Genomic DNA, 19,498 nt, shown 5'->3' with positions numbered 1-19,498 from the left:
AACACGAGGACCCCCGTGTTTACTGAGACCCTCAGTAAGGTGTGGTCACCACATCAGGCCCTCAAAGGTGGCAAATCTCCAAGGAGCCCCAGTGTGCCTCCCAGGCTGGAGGCACCTGAAGTGGGTCAGACCAATGTCCATCACCTGACCCTTGCTTCAGACAGTAAACACGCCTGTCGCTTGTTCTTTTAACAGCAAGCACATATGCATGCATTCCTCTCTATTTTATTTCCAAACAGCATGGGTAATAAGTGGTCATTAATTTATAGCTTTATGGCACGCCCAACCAGATCTAATTGCCCAGGGTCACCACAGATTATGATGCTGAGGTCCGTCGAGCAAATCTGAGGGCCTTGAGCAGCACAAAGTTTGAGAAGCAAGAGTCCTCCAGGTCCAAGAAATCTTCAAGGCCCTAAAAGGGAAATGTATGGTATTCCTTATCTTCAGACAAAAGGTCACAGACCTGCGGACACAGGTGCACTGAAGGACAGGACAGGACCATTCCCAGCAGCACTATGGTAATGCTCAAAAGATAGGAACTCGGCTGCCCGTGAATGGCAAAGAGGTAAGGAGACTAAGGTGTGTTCCCACAAAGGCACACTATACAGCAAACAACAGCCCCAGGGCGGACGGACCTCACCAATGCAATAAAGGGTGGAAGAGACCAGAAAGAGAGAAAAAAAGGAGCGCACGCTGTATGATTCTTTTCACATAAAGACCAAAGGCAGGCAAAGCTGTGCTGCTGGACATCAGGCCAGGGCCTGGGAGAGGCCCTGGGGGTGTCCGGGGCCACTCCTATCCCGGTTCTCGATCCGGGTGCTGGTGACAGGGACGTGGGCCCCTTGTGGAATTTCAAACTGCACGTGTCCTTTGGACACCCCTCCGTACATGTGTTTAGTTCCACGTAAAAGAAAAAATATTTTTTACATAAATATTTGAAAATTCCTTTGCACTTTTTGGGGCGCCTGGGTGGGGCAGTTGGTCGAGCAACGGACTCTTGGTTTTGGCTCAGGTCATGATCTCAGGGTTGCGGGATCAAGACCCGCATCGGGCTCTGTGCCCAGCGCAGAGTCTGCTCGTAACTCTCTCTCCCCCTCCCTCTGCCCCCCCCCTTCTCGCTCTAAAATAGATAAATAAATCTTTAGAAGATAAATAAAAATAAAATTCCCCCTCACTTTTGAAGTTGTTTTGGCAGATGTGCTAAGATGAGGCAGAGCAAACCTCATCCCTGGCCCTCTGAAGTAGATGGACATGGAGCTTGCACCTGCTTGGCACCCACTCTTCCTTCTGGAACCCACACCCCAACTCTGGAACCTGCCATGCCAGGGCTAGCCCCACCCACGGAATCAGGGGCGGAGCGTGTGACACGGCCTGGCCAATCAGCATCACCCTGAGCCACGGTGATTGGTCCACAGCTGGCCATGGGATGCCAGACAAACCAATCAGAGTGAACTGGGGCACCTGCTGGAGTGACGAGGTCCCAGGTGAGCCCCTCCCGCAGGAACCCCGGGAGAGGAAGAGGGGAGCCTTGGAGCCAGAGGGGAGAGCCTGCCTGGCAGCGAAGCCAGCCCAGAGGAAAACTGAGCTGGCACCCGGAGTGAGAAGCAGCTCCCCACAACAGCTGAGCTCTGGAGCCGTGCCTAATACAAGAATCTACTCTGGAACTTTACATCACGCAAACCAGGGCATGCCCTTCAGGGCTTAGGCTGCAGCAGCTCTCTCCCCTGGCCCAGCAACAGAAGCACACAGCCAGGCAGGTCTCTGCACCGTCATCCCATCCTGCAAGCAGAAATTCCCAGAGACCCCAGGGAGGGGAGAATTAAATAGAGGGCAAGGACAGGTGGGTCATACAAAGCCATGACAGGGAGGGCACTTCCAGGCCCCAGCTCCAAACCCTTCACCTACAGAACACCCCATTCTGCCTGAGCTTGGGGAGTCGTCCAGCCTACAGTCTGTCCCCCCAGCCCTGCTGCAAACTACCCCTCTCGAATCCCCATCTCCAGCTGGACATAACGGCTTCAGCCAAACAGGCCCCCAGAAGGCAAGACCCAGTCGACTGAACAGTGGCTTCTCGTCCAATCCACCGTGTGACCTCGGGCATGTCCAGCCTTGAGCCTCAATTTTCTAAGTGCACGGTACACCCACACACCCATACATTCAAATACTACGTACTGGGCACAATTCTAGCAGCTGAGGACAGAGCCCTGCCAACAGCATTTACAGTCTGGGAGAAGACACAGACAATAAATAAGTAAAACAAAATACGCAGTCAGTGATTTCGAGGAGTGATGGGCACCAAGAACACAATAAAGGGGGAAATGAGAGAAGCTGGCAGGGGTGGAAGGGGGGGAGGGGGGAAGAAGGGACAACTTTAGTATGGGAAATCAGAGCAGGCCTCCTGGAGGAGGTGGCCCCGGAAGAGATCAAAAGGCAGGGAGGGAATGAGCCACACAGATCCACATGGATATCTGGGGAAAGAACTCTCAAGGCAGGGTGAACAGTGGATGCAAAGGCCCTGAGGTGGGACCAAACTTGATATACTCTAGAAACAGGGAGGTCGTGGGGCTGAAAACTAGTTAGTGGGGGAAGTACAGAAAGAAATTATATTGGAGAGGCCGGCACAGGCCAGATCCTGCAGAGCACTGAGACCACGCTGAGGGCTTCACTGTATGTCATGGGGGAGCCGTGAGAACTTTGAGGCAAAGACCTTTCTACCCTGATGAAGATGCTCTCCTTCTGCGCTGGCCATCCCATACAGAAGTCACTAGGCACATGTGGGTGCTGCTCATTTGAAATGTGGCCAGTGTGACTAAGACACTGCCTTTTAATTGGATTGCATTCAAACCAGTTTTAATTTACATGGTCCCCCAGGGCCAGTGGTGACCGCACTGGACAGTCTGGGGAACAGCTGGTGTGGAGGGTGACGGCAATGTCACAGGGGGGCCAACGGGAGGGGCCGGGACCACCAGGAGGCGGGGTAAAGGGAGGGAGGAAGGACTGCCTTCCTTTGCAGGCAGAGCCAGTGGGCTTGCTGATACGCTGGGTGAGGGCCAGGGGAGGGCCCTGGGGGTGACAGTCGAGTGCTCAAATCGAGCAACCGAGGCAGACATCCTGGGGACAGGCACGGAGCTTCAAGCCACGAAGCCAGAGGCCACTGCCAGCACCACGGCTCACACCCCACCCCGCAACCCCACCCCGCCCAACCAGACTTTATGGAACGACCGTTGGCCGCTTCCTTCCCTCCCAACAGGGAACAGGCCCTTCCTACGAAGCCACATCCTCAAGGTGCGGCAGGCAGAACAGGGCCCTCCCCAAAGGTGGCCGCATCCCAGTCTGCAGGGCCTGTGAAAACGTCTGGTCCCACGGCAACGGGGAAGGAAGGCTGCAGGTGGTATCAAAGCTGCTCAGCTGGCTTTAAAATAGGGAGCGTGGCCTGGATTATCCCGGGGCGGGGAGGCGAGGGGGGGCGGATATAGTCTCCAGGGTCTTTAAACTAGAAGGGGGAAGCGGGAGAGATGAGGCCACGGAGGTGGGATCAGAGAGATGGGGTGTTGCTGGCAGTGAGGCCGGGAGCCACGGACTTCTGATGGCCACAGGAAGGCAAACACACGGACCTCCCCTCGAGCCTCCACAGAGGAACACAGCCTGCTGTCGCCTGGCCCCTAGGCCTGTGTGGGACTTCGGAACTGTTTAAGATAATACACATCTATGCCGCTCTAAGCCACTAAGGTTATGGGAATCCATGACAACGGCAAGTCATCTACACAGCATTTTTTTTTTCTTTTCAAATTCTTTCTGCTGCCCTCCTTCTCTCTGGCCTAATGGGATTATGAAGAGTAAAGAGGCCGGAGATAAGGCAGACCGCGGAGGGACAGAGCAGTGCGTCCTCACGCCCGCCCTCCCACCGGAGATGGCACGTACTGAATCTGCAGGTGCTGATGTTCTGAATTCCAGACTCCAGGCACGGGCAGAAGCCCTGGTTGGGCGGGTAGACAGAGCCGTTGGCAAATAAGGTGCTGGGGGCCACGAAGCGATAGGTGGGAATGCCTTCAAACATCCCCGACTCCTTGTAGATGAGGGTCATGGACCTGCGGGGGACAGACGGGGGGAAGGGAGGATGACACCCGGAACATGGTGGCTAGACCGGTCCAGCTGAGCCACTTCTCCCCACGGGCACTGCCAGCCCGCGGAGCCCAGCAGCCACCGTCTCTCTCTCTCCCCGGGAACTGCAACAGCCTGCTAATTGCTCTCCCTGCGTCCCCGCCCACACCCATCTGTTCTCTGCAAGCAGATGGTGCTCTAAAACAAGAACAGAGTATATCATGTGCCCACTTAAAACTGCAATTGCTTCCAGTCTCATCTATAACAAGATCCATCAACCTCATCATGGCCCAGCAGCTTCTATGAGGTCCAGCCCCTGCTTGCCCTTTATTGCACCCTACGGGCCTCCCGGCGGTTGCTCAGACGCGCTCCCTCCTGCCCCTGGGCCTTTGTATCTGCTGCCCCGTCTGCCCTTCCCTCGATGTTCACACATCAGACTGCAGTTCTTCACAACGGCGGTGACTCGGCGGTCACCTCTCCGCAGGCTGCAGCCGCGCACCCCCCACCCGATGCACCCCGCTGTATTTCTCAAAGGCCCTTCTACGCTCGAACTTGGCACACGGCTCCAGAGCCCTTGGACAGGGCGCGTGTGGGTGGGACGTGCTGTCAGCACAAAATACATTCCAGATTCCTACAGCTGGATACCAAAAAAATGTGAAACATCTCAGTAACATGGGACGCTGTTTACACACCAAAACCGTAATATTTTGGATACGGGAAGTCAAGTAAAACCTATCGTTAAAATTAATGTCACCTACTTCTTGTTGCTTTTTTTAACGCAGCCACTTGAAAGATTGCAAACGGGGACGGGCACCGCGTTGGGAATAGTCAGCATGGGCCCAGACCATAGTGTTACACGGCTGGTGATGGTAACATGGTTGCGCAAGAGAACATCCTTGTTTTCAGAAAACACCCACTGAAGCATGGAGAAGGCCCGGGACGGGGCCGTGGGGCCAAAGAGAAACCATTCCCAAACCTGAGTGAAATGGTGCCCTCTTGCTACTCTGCTCTGGGTTGAAGTGTCTAATTTTTAAAAAGTGAACGCACACACAGCACGGGAACTTCGGGCCCTCCGACACTGCCCTGCGGGTGGGTCTGCGTGAGTCCCCAGGGCAGGACAGAGGCTCCGGGGGACCGGGACTGCGCCCATGCCCTCCCTGCCATGTCCGCAGCCGGCCGCCACAGAGGTCTGCTGGGAAGGCAGACGAGTCCGAGTTCACATCAGTGAATCCCCAACTAAAGGACTTTTCCAGAATGGCTGGAATGGAGCCGAGTGCCGGCAGCACCCGGAGGCGGGCTCTAGGGTCCACGGTCTAGTCTCACCTGCGCTGGGGCCCCTGGAATCCGTCAGCCCCAAGCAAGCCTCTGAGGCCACGCTCTGGAGCCTGCAGGGGTTGCAGGAGAGGCATCTAGAGGTCTCAGCATCCAAGTGGACGTGAGGGCAGCCGGACAGATGCCCCAGGGAGCCCAGGCTTGCCTGATTCCCAGCCCCCCACGACCCGATGGTTTCCTGCCTGCCACCAGCATGCCAAGCACTGTGCTGCCAGGGGCCTCTCTGGGCCCTGCCAAAGCAGCATGAGGAGTTTGGCTCTTCATGGTGTAACCGAGGAGAATTCAGGACAGTGCCAAGGGCCAACAAAGACACAAAGAGCCAAACTGCTTCCCAAGCGCACGCCAAAAGCCACTCGATTAGGCTGTAAGCGTCCCGTCCACAAAGCCGATTTCCGCTGCCCAAGAGGCCCAGAAGGCCCCAGAACGTCCCAGCCATTACCGGCAGGCCTCAGGACTGTAGAATTCCAGCGAGGTCTCAGGAGTCATGAACGGCGCCCACATCTGTCCCGAGGTCCCATTGATCATGTTGCACTGATCAGAATGCCAAAACTTGACCTGCGGGGAAGCATTCAGACCCGGCCTTTAGTTCAGCAACGGCTCTCAGAAATGCCCTCTCGGGTGCTGTACACCCAGCTTGGGGTGGCGACTGCACGGGCCGGGGCCCCCAGGCTGAATGCCACCACTCAGCTCCAGAAGCCAGTCCCCTCAGAGAGATGGCCCGGCAGGGTGGGAGGTGAGCGGGCAGGGCACCTGGACAGCCAGAGAGCATTGATGACAGCTGCCCACTCGCTGACGAGGATCCCTGAGCGTGCAGGTTTGCTGGGCACTCAGTGACTTCGTCTGCAAAATCACCCCCACCGCCAAGGGACACTGTGAGCAGGGGAGGAGGGAGGTGGAACACTAGCATCCTCATCTCTCAGAGAGGAAGTCAGCAGACACTTCCTAAAAACAGTTAAAGGGAGGAGGCGGCATGCGAAATAAACTATTTAAAATCATAAGAAAACACGGACTTCTCCCTTTCTGTGCCACCCCTCCCCGCCACCCCCCACCGGGCCATCGGAGCGAGTTCTGTTATGTGCACAAGTGTATTTGTGCAAGTAAAGAACAAGCCAGGGAAGTCAGAGAGTCTCCACTGGGAATGGTTACTGCCGGCTGCAAATGGGGATGTGGCCGCCCTGAGCACGGATGGGGGTGTCACTGGGCCCCAGAGCCCAGGTCTTGGCAGCGGTCACCATGGTGAGCACTGGGGAGGTGTGAGCAGCCCCATGCACAGCTCACTCCGGTGCAAGCACGAGAAAAAGCAACTAAGGTGGAAAAAAGCAGGCTGCAGAACCACGCACATACCATGATTTCATCGTTTCAAAGCAGCAGCAAACCCTCCATGTTTCTATGCACGCACGTGGGCGTGGAGTGGACAGAAGTGGACAGGAAGGCCATAGCGACACTGCCCACCGTGGGTGCCCTCTGTGCTCCAGGGACCAGGGGGGCTGGCGTGGGAGGTGGTGCAAAGGGCACTTGAGATCTGTCTCTATTGTTTTCTTATGTGAATGTCTTCCTGTGTTTCTAGGGTGGTTTTTGTTTTGTTTTGTTTTTCTCAGGAATATCTTTTAATGCAATGGGTGGTTATATCATCAGTGCAGTATTTTTGAAGTGTTTTCGTAAATTAAGAACAAAAGGAAAGAAATCACTCACTTCCTGGTATACACTAGGTGCTAAATAAGTAGAGTTTCCATTCCCCACCCACCGATCAGGAACCAAGAGCCAGCTGAGCCTTGACCACAGGTAGAACCCCCGATTCCAAGAGCTTCGCCATCACAGATGTGACCACCGTCCTGAGTTGCAAGAGAGACAAGGTGTGCAGCCTGGGTGCCCCCCCCCCCGCCACTCCTGCCCAGCCCCCACGTAGGAGGGCCACCGCCCTTGCCCTCACCTTGCTGAGTCCGTTCCACTTGTTCACGAGGTGGATCCTGCTGAAGTCTTTGACCCCCGTGAACACGGTGAAGAGCCCAGAATCGGAGTTGTTCAGCTGTGGACAACGACAGAGACCAGCATCTTTAAGCCTCAGGACAGGGGCAAAGGCCCACCCGTTTACTTAGAGGCCACTCCCCGCTTCACCCAGAGGACAGGGGCCTCGATACCTTGTTCACGGCTGCATCCGCAGTGCCTGGGGACCAAGAGGAGGAGGGCTTTCTAGAAGGGGCACTCCCTTGATGACAGCGTCCCTCCTAGAAAGGGTCCCACCTTCCCTTCCTGACTCAAGGAGAGTCGGCTTCTCCTCCCAGATGAACAGCAGAATGACCCCCTCGCCCCAACTGAAAATGAAGTATGGTCATGTGACCTCTCCAATCAACGAAAAAGAAGCAGATGGGGCATGCCACTTCCGGATGGAAGCTTTAGAAGCTAGTGCATGCACAAGTCACCGTGCTTTCTGCCGCTCCATAGGGGTCGTGGAAGTGTTTATCAAGCTGCTGCCTCCCTCAGCCTGGGTCCCTGAGTGACCAAAAAGAGCAGAAGGCCCACTGGTCACCCACACTGACATGGCATACAAACAAGGAATCAACTCGCTGTTTCAAGCCACTGACATTCCGGGGCTGCTTGTTACACAGCATGACCTGGTCTATCCTAACCCATACAGGACCCAATGCTTACTGAGCACTGTCTGGATCGGAAGCCCCAGGCTTTGGCACTCTGAGGTCCTTTCCTAGAGACAGATGCCTAATTCACAGCAAAGACACGCAAAGCATACGAACTGCGGGGCGAAATCTAGAAGTACCGTGTTCCCCCTGAGGAGGCTGAGTAATGGAAAACATGCTGAGAACTCAATAGGGTTGTGTCCCGGATGAATGGCTAAATTGATTACTGACTAGTTAGGCAAACAGGCTCCAGAGTAGGGCCCAGTCCAAAGCCCTGCTCTGGCCTCTTAATATCTGTGTCATGTCACCTGTCCATTCTGAGCTTCATGAGCTGGGACCTCAACCATTATGAGGAGAGAGTAACAGGAGCCTGGAGACACTGGGGGTACGAAAAAGCGAATGTGTCAACACTGTTAAGTGGTGCCTGAAAAACAGTAGGAACTCCAAATGCTAGTCTTTATTATCATTATCATTATTATTAATAAAGGCTCCCCCAAAAGGACACCAGAATAATAATCATTACAGACAAAGTATATCAGAGACGGCCAGTTAGTATCCAAAGTATCCTCCCCTTCCTCCTTCATAACAAAACCCAAACCTTACTCAGGGCATCAGCACAGCTGCTAAAAGGCTACATTTCCCAGCTTCCCTTGCAACTAGGTGTGGCCACTTGACTAAGTTTGGGCCAAACGAAAGTAGAAATTGGTTTTTCTCCCTCCCAAGGAGGGAGACAGCTAGGACATGCTGTTTTGTCCTCAACCCCCCTGCCTGCCTCTCCATCCCCAACCACTCTTCCTTCCACTTGTGCTTCCTGGAAGGTGGATGTGGTAGCTGGTGCTCTAGCAGCCATCTTGGGCCATGTGGTAATCTGGCGTATGAAAACCACACCATAAGGATGGCAGACCAGGGTAGTAGAAGAATTCTGGATCCCTGAAGGATAGGAAGACACCACATCAACACTGAACAGCCACTGCTGGAATGTTATTTCAGGGTTTCCATTATACACAGTCAAACATATATTATAGGTATGCTACTCACTTTGTAATAATATTCATTTGTTTACAAGTTTACAAGATACTTTCAAAGGAATCGTGTTGCTCCAAACTTGCCAACTTACCCACAGACTCAGAATCTGTCATTCTGGTTAAAAAGGTATTGAGTGTCTATCATGTGCCAAGTACAGAAACATAATGTCTTCCTCCCCCTCCCCCCAAGACAGATCAGCAGAGCCCAAAGGGGAGGCCGAGGCTGGAGCAACCCAGAGGGCTCGTCAGAACCTTTGGTGGAGGAAGCCACAGTCAGGGGTCAGACTCTGCATCAGATCACGGCTCAGGAGCCCAGTTACTGCCAGGTGACCAAGGGTCAAGATCAAGAAAAAAGCAGGCAGGGGCGCCTGGGTGGCTCAGTCGGTTAAGCATCTGCCTTCGGCTCAGGTCATGATCCCGGGGTCCTGGGATCGAGCCCCGCATCGGGGTCCCTGCTCAGCCGGGAGTCGGCCTCTCCCTCTCCCTCTGCCGCTCCCCATGCTTGTGCTCTCTCTCTCACTCTCTCTCTCTCAAATAAATAAAATCTTTAAAGAAAGAAAAAAGTAGGCAGCTCAGAGCAATGTCATAGGCAACATCTGTGACTTGCCTCCCCAGCAGCCTCTCCCCCTTCTCCCAGCAGCAGCCCCCAACTGTCCACACTCAGCTCAATCACATTCTCAGAGCCTGGATCAAGCTGCACCCACATCTCTGCCTAGAGTTTTCAGGTATATGAGCCAATAAATTCTCTATTCCTCTTAAGCCAGTTTGAGTTGGGTTTTCTGCCATTTCCAACCCACCGCCCCCAGATTCCCAGCCAGGCTGCTAACCCATTTCCAGGCTGTATCGATGGAGAACAAGACACAGGCCCCGAACTTGTTGTGGGCCATGCTTACCTCTGCAAATAGCCCAAACTTGCCCTTGAATGGAAACATGTTTGGGAGGTACTTGTTGATGAGGTGTATGAGGGGGTCCTCGTAACCCCACATGATCTCGCCTACAGTGCGGTTCATGAAGGCGCGCTCCCCGAGTGTGCTGAACGCCAAGGTCATGATCAGCTTCAGGCTCATGGGCTTATTTTCCATCATCATCGCTGCAGCCTGCAGAGTGAGGGGACACTACATGTTACAGGCTAGACACCAATGGGTCCATGCATCCTGGACTTCAAGCCAGGCCCAAGGTAGAGTTCATGAGGGGACATGAACTTCGGGCCCAGGAAGGTCCCTGCAGCGGGCATATAGGGTGTCTGGGGCATCCAGAACCAGTCCCTAATCCTTCAGTAACAGGATCACCTGTGTTCATGGATTTCAGGTGAAATTAACTCCATCCCCAGTCCCAGAGGCGGGCACATGGCAGGGACCTGGCCAATCAGAAACGTTCTTCCCTCCAGCTATAGTGATTGGTTCCGGAATGTGTAATGTGGCCCAATCAGAGCCCCAAGAAACGGAAAACATTCCCCTGGGGCTGTCAGATAGAAAGGAGAGCTTCCTGCTGCCCTCCTCGAAGGCTGTAGCCACCCTGAGGTCCGCCCGAGCAGGGCACCAACACAGATCTAGGGAACCCGATTTGCACCCTAGATCAAGCCGCACCTGAAATGAGCCAACCTCTGCCCTTTCAGTAATGTGAGCCCATAAGTTCCTTTTTTGCTTATGCCAGTTTGGAGTACCTTTTATTGTCACCTTGCATTCAAAAGAATCTTAATGAAGACTCGACTCCACTTCCTGATATCTCCTTCCCAAACACGAAGAGTCCCAAAGATCTGTTCTCCCCAATATCTGGGTGCTGAGAATGCAGGTGAATTTATTTTCTAATTTCTGCTTTCCTCTGGAGATACTGTCTTGGCACTTGGTTTATTTTTTAAAGGCACCTCATCCAAAAGTGGAAAAGTGAACACAGCCAGCATTTCCTAAAACCTGGGCCAAAGAGGTCTGGTTCCTTGGGAACTCACCAGGATCTCCTTGCCATTATAATCATTTTTGAAAGGTAATAAACACATGATTTTTTAAAAAATCACAAAAGAATATCGGAGAAACGTCCCTCTCCAACCCCTGACCGTCTCCTTCCCATTCTTCTCCCTCAAGGCCACCCAATGCTATGGGTTCTTTCCTCCAGAGACATCCACACCAGAGACCAGCAAACTATGGCCCATGGGCCAAAGCCAGCCCACCACCCATTTTTGTACAGTCTGAGAGCTAAGAATGTTTTTTTTTTTTTAATATTTTCAAATAGTTGCGGGGGGAAGAATATTTGAAAAAACATGAAAATTATATGAAATAAAGTTTCGTTGGAACATCTCCATGCCTCCTCCTTTATATTGCCTTTGGCTGCTTCTGCATCAGCAGTTCCAACAGAAATCACATGGCCCTCAAAGCCTAAAATACTTACTTTACAGAAGAAGTCTGCCCACCCTGCTCGAAACATGTAAATAAAAAAGCATGTGTGTATAAGTGGGTGTGTGTGTGCAAGTATTTCTCCTTTTTAAGTAATAAGGTGTGGCACCGTACGTGCGTTCTGCACCTTGCCTCTCCCTCACTTAGACCTCAGGGACTGCTCTGGCCCTGGCTGGCTGCCATAAATTACCACAATGAAACATGATGGAACAATATTTAGGTTGTTTCTAGAAGTTTGCTCTGACAATGAATATCCTTGCGTGCAAGCATCTTTTACGTGTGTGGTTCTATCAAGAGGACACATGCCTACAAATGAAATCCCTGAGGTCCAAGGCGTGTGCAATTTCTATTTAAAGTCACCCCCTTCCAACAGCTCATACCAGTTCTGTTCCTCACGACGGTATGGGAGAGCGTCTGTTTCCACAAATGCTCCTGACCCCTGGGGCATCATCACGCGGTCTTTGCCAACCAGGTCAGTGGGGGCAAGTGCCTTCACTGCCAAAACTTAAGGATGTAACTGGGGTGGGGGGTGGGGGCGCACAGGGGCAGGTGGTGAAGCTGTAAGGTTTCGGGGCATATTTATTCTTCTGCCCTGTCCATCCAATGGACTCAGCAGGCGAGTTCGCCTCGGATCCAGAGCCCAGCCCAGCACCAGCCCCAGGGTCACTGACAAGTAAACAAGGTAATATGTGTAAGCCCATAAGCCCTAAGTGCTGACACACGGTGTTTGCAAAAAGTTAACACAACAGGCCTGAGGCCACTCTCTCTAGAAAGGCCTGCTGGCAAGGTTGACCCTCAGCCTGCGTCTGGGAGCTTGGGTTTCGAGGGAGCTCCCACCACTCCTTGAGTGATAAGGGGGGGCTCACGGTGTCTGGACTGCATCTACGAACAGTATGCTTTATGCTGACCACCTGCCTTCCTTCTGGGGAGGTGGATTTTGGTACATGCCAGGCAGAAGGTGCCTCTGTGACCAGCCCCCAATAAAAAACCCTGGGCACGGAGTCTCTAGTGGTTTCCGTGGTGACAAACCTTCCCAGGTGCTATCAGGACTTGTTGCAGGGTGAATTGGGGGTGGGTGCCTGTGCGACTCCCCTGGGAGAGGACACTGGAGGCTGGAGGCTGGCCTCCACCCCATGTGCCTTCTCCCTCTGCTGCTTTTGGTTCTGCACCCTTCTGCTGTAACAAATCAGAGCCAAGAGTGGGACAATACACCGTCTGCGAGCCTTCCCAGTGAGTCAGCAAGCCTGGAGGTGGTCTTGGGAACCCTGGCGCACAGGGCCAACAGTCGGTAAATCCAGCTACAACTATGACCCCCACCTACAGAGCACGGAGGCCCAGCCTGCAAATGGGGCAGACGAGGACGTGGCCTGGGGGAGCCCCGTGCAGCCCCCCACTAGTACCTCCCTGTGGAGATTCTAGATTTGTAGACTAAGACGGGAAAGACAAGAATTTTGGCCGGTACCCCCAAACCAGAGACAGGAGGATGCACCTGGGAAACTCGATGGGCTGTGAGTCGGGTCCCATGAGCTGCCGGCTGCCCCCCGTGCTCCCCACCGCGGGGCGGCCCACGCAGGGGGCAGGCAGGACGAGAGAGACGGAAGCCCTCGGGCGCAAGGTGAGGGCTGGGACAAGGGGCGCGGCCAGGGGCAGCCTTACCAAGACCAGGATGTTGGGCATGACGATATAGTCGCTCTCCAGGCCATGGGACTTGTCGGGCTGGAACTGGAAGCTGCGATACTCGAGGAACGACACCGTGTCGTTGTCATTGAAGGTGATGTTGCTCTTGTGCCTGAATTCCCTGCGGGCAGGAAGCCGGTGGTCAGTGGGGCCCGGCCACACAGGGACGGGGCGCCCGCCGAGAGCCGTGGGGCCCTCGGCCCAAGGCGGGACCCTGTGAGGTTCATCAGAGCTACCCCAGAGAGCACCCCAATCCCGACACACCCCCTCCCCCCAGCCAGGCGCCACCGTCCTTCACAGCAGCTTCCCCCGCGCATGCGCCTGCTTAGGGAGACAGCGCAGCACAGTGGTTCGGAATGTGCACTCTGGAGACGGAGGGCCCGGGCTCCCATCCTGTCTCCATCACTTACTACCAGGGCCTCCGTTCTCCCATCTATAAAATGGGGGTGATGACAAGAGCCACTTCGCAGGGCTGTGGTGAGCCCTGAGTGGGTCAGTGCCTGTCAAGCCACCAAGGGGCGGCCCGAGGCACGGAAGACAGCACGCGAGTACCAGTGGCTTTTCGTGGCTGCTGCCGTTACTCCCTCTTGTCTGCAATCCATTCTCCATAACATAGCCAGAGAATCTTTGAAAAGTAGAAATGAGATGGTGTCCTTCTCTCCCCGACAACCCTCCTTTGCATACAGGATAAAATCAAGCTCCTACTGTGGCCTCCGAGATCCTCACCACCCGACCCCGTCCAATGCTCGGGCCGCGTCTCTGCCAATCTCCCCCTCACTCATACCACGCCAGCCACTCAGGCCTTCTCCTTCCCGGACTCCCAGACCCTGCCTGCCTCAGGGCCTTTGCACCGGCTGCCACCTCTGCCTGGGGCCCTCCTCCCCCCACATCTTCACACAGTGGCACCCCCTTCTCACCACCCACATTTAGGGGGGTGCCCCCTTGGCAGAGGTCCTCCCTGACCCTCCAGTTAGACCAACCCTGCCCTCGCCTCTCCCTCCAGCACCCTCCATGCTTCACCCTCCTTGCTCTCACCACACTTATGGCCACCTGATGTGTCTAAGAGTTTACTCTCTCCCATCAGACGTCAGCTCTGTGGAGCAGGGGCTCGGGTCTGGCACGGTGCCTAGTCCACAGGAGGTGCTCAGTAAATGCTTCCAGGATGAAGAAATAAATATAAACTTTGGCAAGCCAGGCTCAGCTCTGACACAGAAGCCTTCCACGGACGAGCTTGGCAGGGACGGCGATTCTGTGACAGGGTCCGTGCCCGAGGGCAGAATGGGCAGGAGCCGGGAATCGGGCCTTCTACCAGAACTGTCCTCCCTCACCTCTCGGAAACCTGCTCCGGCAGATTCAACAAGCCGCGTTCTCCCAAAGACCACGATCCAGCGAAGAGGTGGTGGCCGCAGTGGTAATAACACGCTAGTAACAAACGTTTACGGGGCGCTCACTGCGGGCCAGGCACTGTGCTAAGGGCTTCCCGCTATCTCATCCAGTCCTCACAACCACCCCAAGGCGGAGACTGTCATCCCCATTTTACAGATGGGGAAACTGAGGCATGGGGAAGGAACGCCCCTTGCCTGCAATCAGAAAGCCACGGTTTAAACCCAGGAGGTCACTCTGCAGAGGGCACAGTCTCAAGCACAAGAACACCAGACTGGGGAAAGCAGACTGACCCTGAGCAAGCCCCTCTACTACTCGGGGCCTCGGTTTCCTCATCTGTAAAATGGGGTCCGAGCCCGCTAAGACGGCCCGCCTGGGAGACCCAGTCCAGCACCCTCTGTCCTCACCTGTACACGTAGGGTCCACGCTCCTGCACCTGCGGCTTCTCCCCCAGGAGGATGGCATCGGGGTTGACAATGTCGAAGAAGTAGATAGACAGGTAGAAGGGGACGGGGATCTCCTTCCACATGTTGAAGGACAGGCTACTGGGGTCGATGCGCACATTCTGTGGGGGGCAAAACAAACACGCCCGTGAGGAGGGCGAGCGGGGCCTCCCCTCCATGCAGCTAGAACAGCTGTCCAGAGCCGGGTCCCACCATCATGTCCGGAGGTGGCCCCTGGCGGTGAGGAAGTTCCCCATCCACGCTGCTCCAGAGCATCAGTTCACAGGCAACACATTCTTGCAGATGCTACTTTTGTAACCGTGTTTTAGTAACAGTAGCCTGATCAGACACCAGGAAGCAGCTGCTGCTGGAATACTCCATGTGTCCAAATGTATCATTCATTCATTCAACAAACTTTTACTGAGCACCTGTTATATGCCAGGCACTCTTCCAAGGGCTGGGGATAAAAGAATGAACAAGACAGACCCCACTCCCCAACTCTGTGGGGTCTTCAATCTAGCAAGGGAAAGGCAGGTGTTAAACATGAAGGTACAGTAACGTGTGCTTGTGTGAGAGGCAGGGATGGGGAAGGGGATTGCAACTTTTTTTTTTTTAAGATTTTTTTATTTATTTATTTGAGAGAGAGAGACTGAGAGAGAGAGCACATGAGAGGGGGGAGGGTCAGAGGGAGAAGCAGACTCCCCGCCGAGCAGGGAGCCCGATACGGGACTCGATCCAGGGACTCCAGGATCATGACCTGAGCTGAAGGCAGTCGCTTAACCAACTGAGCCACCCAGGCGCCCCGGGGATTGCAACTTTAAACAGAGTAGTTACACAGGTGAAACACAAGCAAAAACAGAACAAAAATTAATAAATAAATAAAAACAAAAGGCACTGAGGGGGACACATGGATCTGGTGGACAGGGGGGTAATTCCACATAGAAGCAAGGCCAGCACAAAGGCCCTGAGGCAGGGCGGTGCTGAGACAGAGCTGAAGAAAACAGGTCTGCAGCCTGTCTATCAGATACACTGGCCTCTCATCCCCGTCTGGCTCCTCAGCTCTGCAAGTCCCTGTGTCACAGGGAGGTCCCCCCAGTACCACCCAATCCCCCCCCAACTGGGCCCGGCCACATCACGGGCCCCACAAGGCTTCGAGCCTGGGTGGGGCAGAGTGACCCAGCCCATCAGAGTGAGACCCGATACCACAAAGCGAGGTCTACAGGGTGGCTTGCGTCACCGTCCATGTTCCTTCAAACATGGCCTTCCAGAACAAGGCCAGCCATCTTTTCTGTCCCTAGACAGCCAAAACCAATGGGCAGAGGCTCCAGGGGAGGCAGAAGGCAGGAGCTCACTGGTCTGGCCCGGCCCCGTGTCCCCAGCCAGCAGACTCTGGGAAAGAGACAATACAGAAGCAGCCAGACCTCAGGGCCACATGGGCAAAACAGTCACCTCTTGAGTCTCAGTTTCCCCATCTATACAATGGGGGCCAGGAGCCTCAGCCATTTTTCATTTCACCAACATGACATTTAAATGAAGAAAAGTTAAATTCATTGCCAAGAATAAAAAACTAGAAGATGTCACATAAAATCTGGATTTCAGGGTATAATAATAATCATTTGATAAACACATCTTCCTACCTGCCATGGAAGCCACACGATCATTCTTATAACCTGAGCATCTAATACAGGCAAATAAAGGCAACTAATAAGTGTGATTTGAACAAAGCAACAAAGACTCTGTGGGACCTCCGTATTGTTTAATACCAACAATTTATTTTTCAAAATCGAGCACACCCGGGAGCTGATCGAACACACACCTTGGGGCCGTACCTGGCTCATGGGCCGCCCTCTGCCACACCTGCTGGCGTACTTGACCAGCATCATCTCCTGGATGATGGAGGGTGACCTCCCCATGTTTCTAAGGGGGAAACCGAGGCCCGGCGCGGTTGGGGGGCTTTCCCCAGGCCCCACACAGCAGGTCCAACAGCAGAGGCGTGGGCACAGGCTTGGCAGATGGAATCCAACCTTAGGCGAGAGGCTGCTGGGTGGGAGTGGGGTCCACTCAGGATGGAAATCCTCAACTCTTCAACAGGGAGGAGCGACAGAGGGAGATGGTCCCGTCATGCCTCTCCACCATCCCCTCTCCACAGAAAAGACACACACAGGGCTAGTAACTAGGGGTCCCCTGCCTGTCCTGGCTTCTGCCGGCAACTCCAATGGGAAAGAACGTGACCTCAGTCCCAGTTCCTTCTTCTGTGTGTGTGTGTGTGTGTGTGTGCGCGATAAAAACACATAAGATCTACCCTCTTAGCAAATATTTGAGTGTAGGATGCAATCTTGTTAAGTGGCCACACTATGGCATACAGTAGATCTCTAGGCTTACTTGTCTTGCATAACTAAAACAATAAAAGCCATCATATGGAACGTTTTGGAGGTGATGGATATCTTTACACATAGATTGCGGTGATGGTTTTGAAGGTGTATACTTATCTGCAAACCCATCAAGTTGTATACATTAAATATGTACAGTTTTTTAAAATGTCTATCATACCTCAACTAAGTGGTTTTTAAAAAGACAGTTTCCTGGGGCACCTGGGTGGCTCAGTCGGTTGAGCGTCCAACTCTTGATTTCGGCTCATGTGGTGATCTCAGGGTCGTGAGATGGGGCCCCTCGTCGGGCTCCGAGCTCCATATGGAGCCTGCTTAGGATTCTCTCTCTCCCTCTCCCCCTGCGTGCATGCGTGCTCACTCTCACTCTCTCCCTCTCTGTCTCAACCTAAATAAAATAAAATAAAATAAGTTTCCAGTTCCTGCCTCGCTCCCCAGCTCTGTTTCTCAGCTGGACCCAGAGAAATCTTCAGAACTCCAGAATCCCTCATCCACCCTCCAATACACTCTGCTTTGGGGACAAATCACAGCCAAAGAAATGAGTCACCAGATAAAGCCATGTGTCCCTCTCTCTCTCCAACAGAAGGGGCTTCCAGGCTCTGGGGGTCCACCCCATTCACTGGGCACTCGCTCACGGGGAGTATTTGATGGCCCAGCTCTGCCTTCTGGCTGGGTGACAGTGGGTAAGTCACCACTCCTCTGTGAACCTCAATCTCCTCATCCATAAAATGAGCACAGTGATAGAGCTGGTGTGAGGTTGAATGAGTTTGTATAGGTAAAGTGCTAGAGCAGGATATGGCAGAGCCCCAGGCATCTGGAAGGTCAGCCAGGTAGTCACCTGGCTTGAAGTAACCGACTCCTCTTCCTCCCTGTCACTGACACTGCCCCACCCGCACCCACAGGTGGGGACAGACTTTGCACTGGTTTTGATCGGCATCTGAGCAGAGGCAATGAGACCAAGCAGCTGATTAGACAGCAGCGCTGGCCACACTCTCGGCCTTTCACCTGATATGGCTCATTCTATCCTCACTCCCTCCCCCAAGGTCAAAGACCACGGCCCAGAACACAAAGACTGGAAGAGAGGGCCAACGTGAGTCCTTGCAGGACACCACTGCCTCTCACCCAACCGGACCCTCCGAGCCCATTCCTGGACAGCCAGCAGCGCTGCCTGGAAGAGGAAACATGTGAGCTGAGCACTGATGAAGGGAGTTGGACTTGGCCGGCGAAAGAAGATGGGGAGGGCATTCCTGGCAGGGCCTGCAGCCTGTGTCCAGGCTAGGAAGCCTTTAGGAGCATGGCTACCTACATGCCCATCAATAACAAAAATATTCTCAAAACATATTTTAAAACAACTCCAACGTCCCTCGACAGATAAACAAACCGCCACATAACTAAACAACGGGGCACTACTCGATCACAAACAGGAAGCGACTACTGGTCAGTCCAGCACATGCATGAACCTCCACAGCATATGCTAAGTAACAAAAGTCCGATGCAAACAGCGACATACTGCATGAGTCCATTTATAACAGGACATCTGGGAAAAGGAAAACCATAAGGACTGAAACCAGATCAGTGATTGTCACAGGGCTCGGGCAGAGGGAGGGGACCGACTGCAAAACGGCATCAAGAAACTATTTAGGGTCATGAAAACATCCCATCTCTTGATTTCGGGCGCCACATAGGTAAGATGTACACATCTGATAAAACCCATCAGGCTGCACACCTAAAAAGGATGAACGTTCTGGATGCACCGTGAAAACATGATGCTAGCATTTCTTGACGGTTTAATGACTTAGGATTCACATACCATACAATTCACCCACTTCAAGTGTCTAATTCAATGGTGTGGATGTGCGCACAGAATTGTGCAGACACCACCACGGTCTAAGGCCGGAACATATTCATCACCCCAAAACAAAACCCCGTACCCATTAGCAATACGCTCCCCTAGCCCCTGGCACCCCCGCGTCTACTTTCTATCTCCACGGATTTGCCTTTTTTCCATTAAACAGAATCCTACAATACGAGTCGTCGATTTATGTCCATAACACCCAATTTCTTTATTTATTTGAAGAGAGAGACACAGTGAGAGAGGGAACACAAGCAGGGGGAATGGGAGAGGGAGAA

General features: G+C 53.7%; 1 protein-coding gene across 5 annotated transcripts in view; it reads right to left on the bottom strand.

The window, feature by feature from the left end:
• The window catches only part of SCARB1 (scavenger receptor class B member 1), a 72,717-nt gene that overhangs the window by 17,244 nt on the left and 35,975 nt on the right, over positions 1-19,498 (bottom strand). For all 5 annotated transcript variants that reach the window (XM_054510575.2, XM_054510576.2, XM_054510574.2 and 2 more), the window contains 6 exons: positions 14,946-15,103; positions 13,135-13,276; positions 9,985-10,188; positions 7,364-7,459; positions 5,873-5,988; positions 3,922-4,088 (listed from right to left, as the gene is read on the bottom strand). In XM_054510575.2, the coding sequence (XP_054366550.1) occupies positions 3,922-4,088; positions 5,873-5,988; positions 7,364-7,459; positions 9,985-10,188; positions 13,135-13,276; positions 14,946-15,103 (883 nt within the window). The remainder of the gene's footprint in view (positions 1-3,921; positions 4,089-5,872; positions 5,989-7,363; positions 7,460-9,984; positions 10,189-13,134; positions 13,277-14,945; positions 15,104-19,498) is intronic.

The sequence above is a fragment of the Mirounga angustirostris genome, unplaced genomic scaffold (genome assembly GCF_029215605.1).
Source record: "Mirounga angustirostris isolate CCGP_5_RB_7025 unplaced genomic scaffold, mMirAng1.0.hap1 SCAF_14, whole genome shotgun sequence".
Lineage (NCBI taxonomy): Eukaryota > Metazoa > Chordata > Mammalia > Carnivora > Phocidae > Mirounga > Mirounga angustirostris.
The sequence above is the reverse complement of the archived record's forward strand: the minus strand, read 5'-3'. Positions and strand labels throughout refer to the sequence as shown.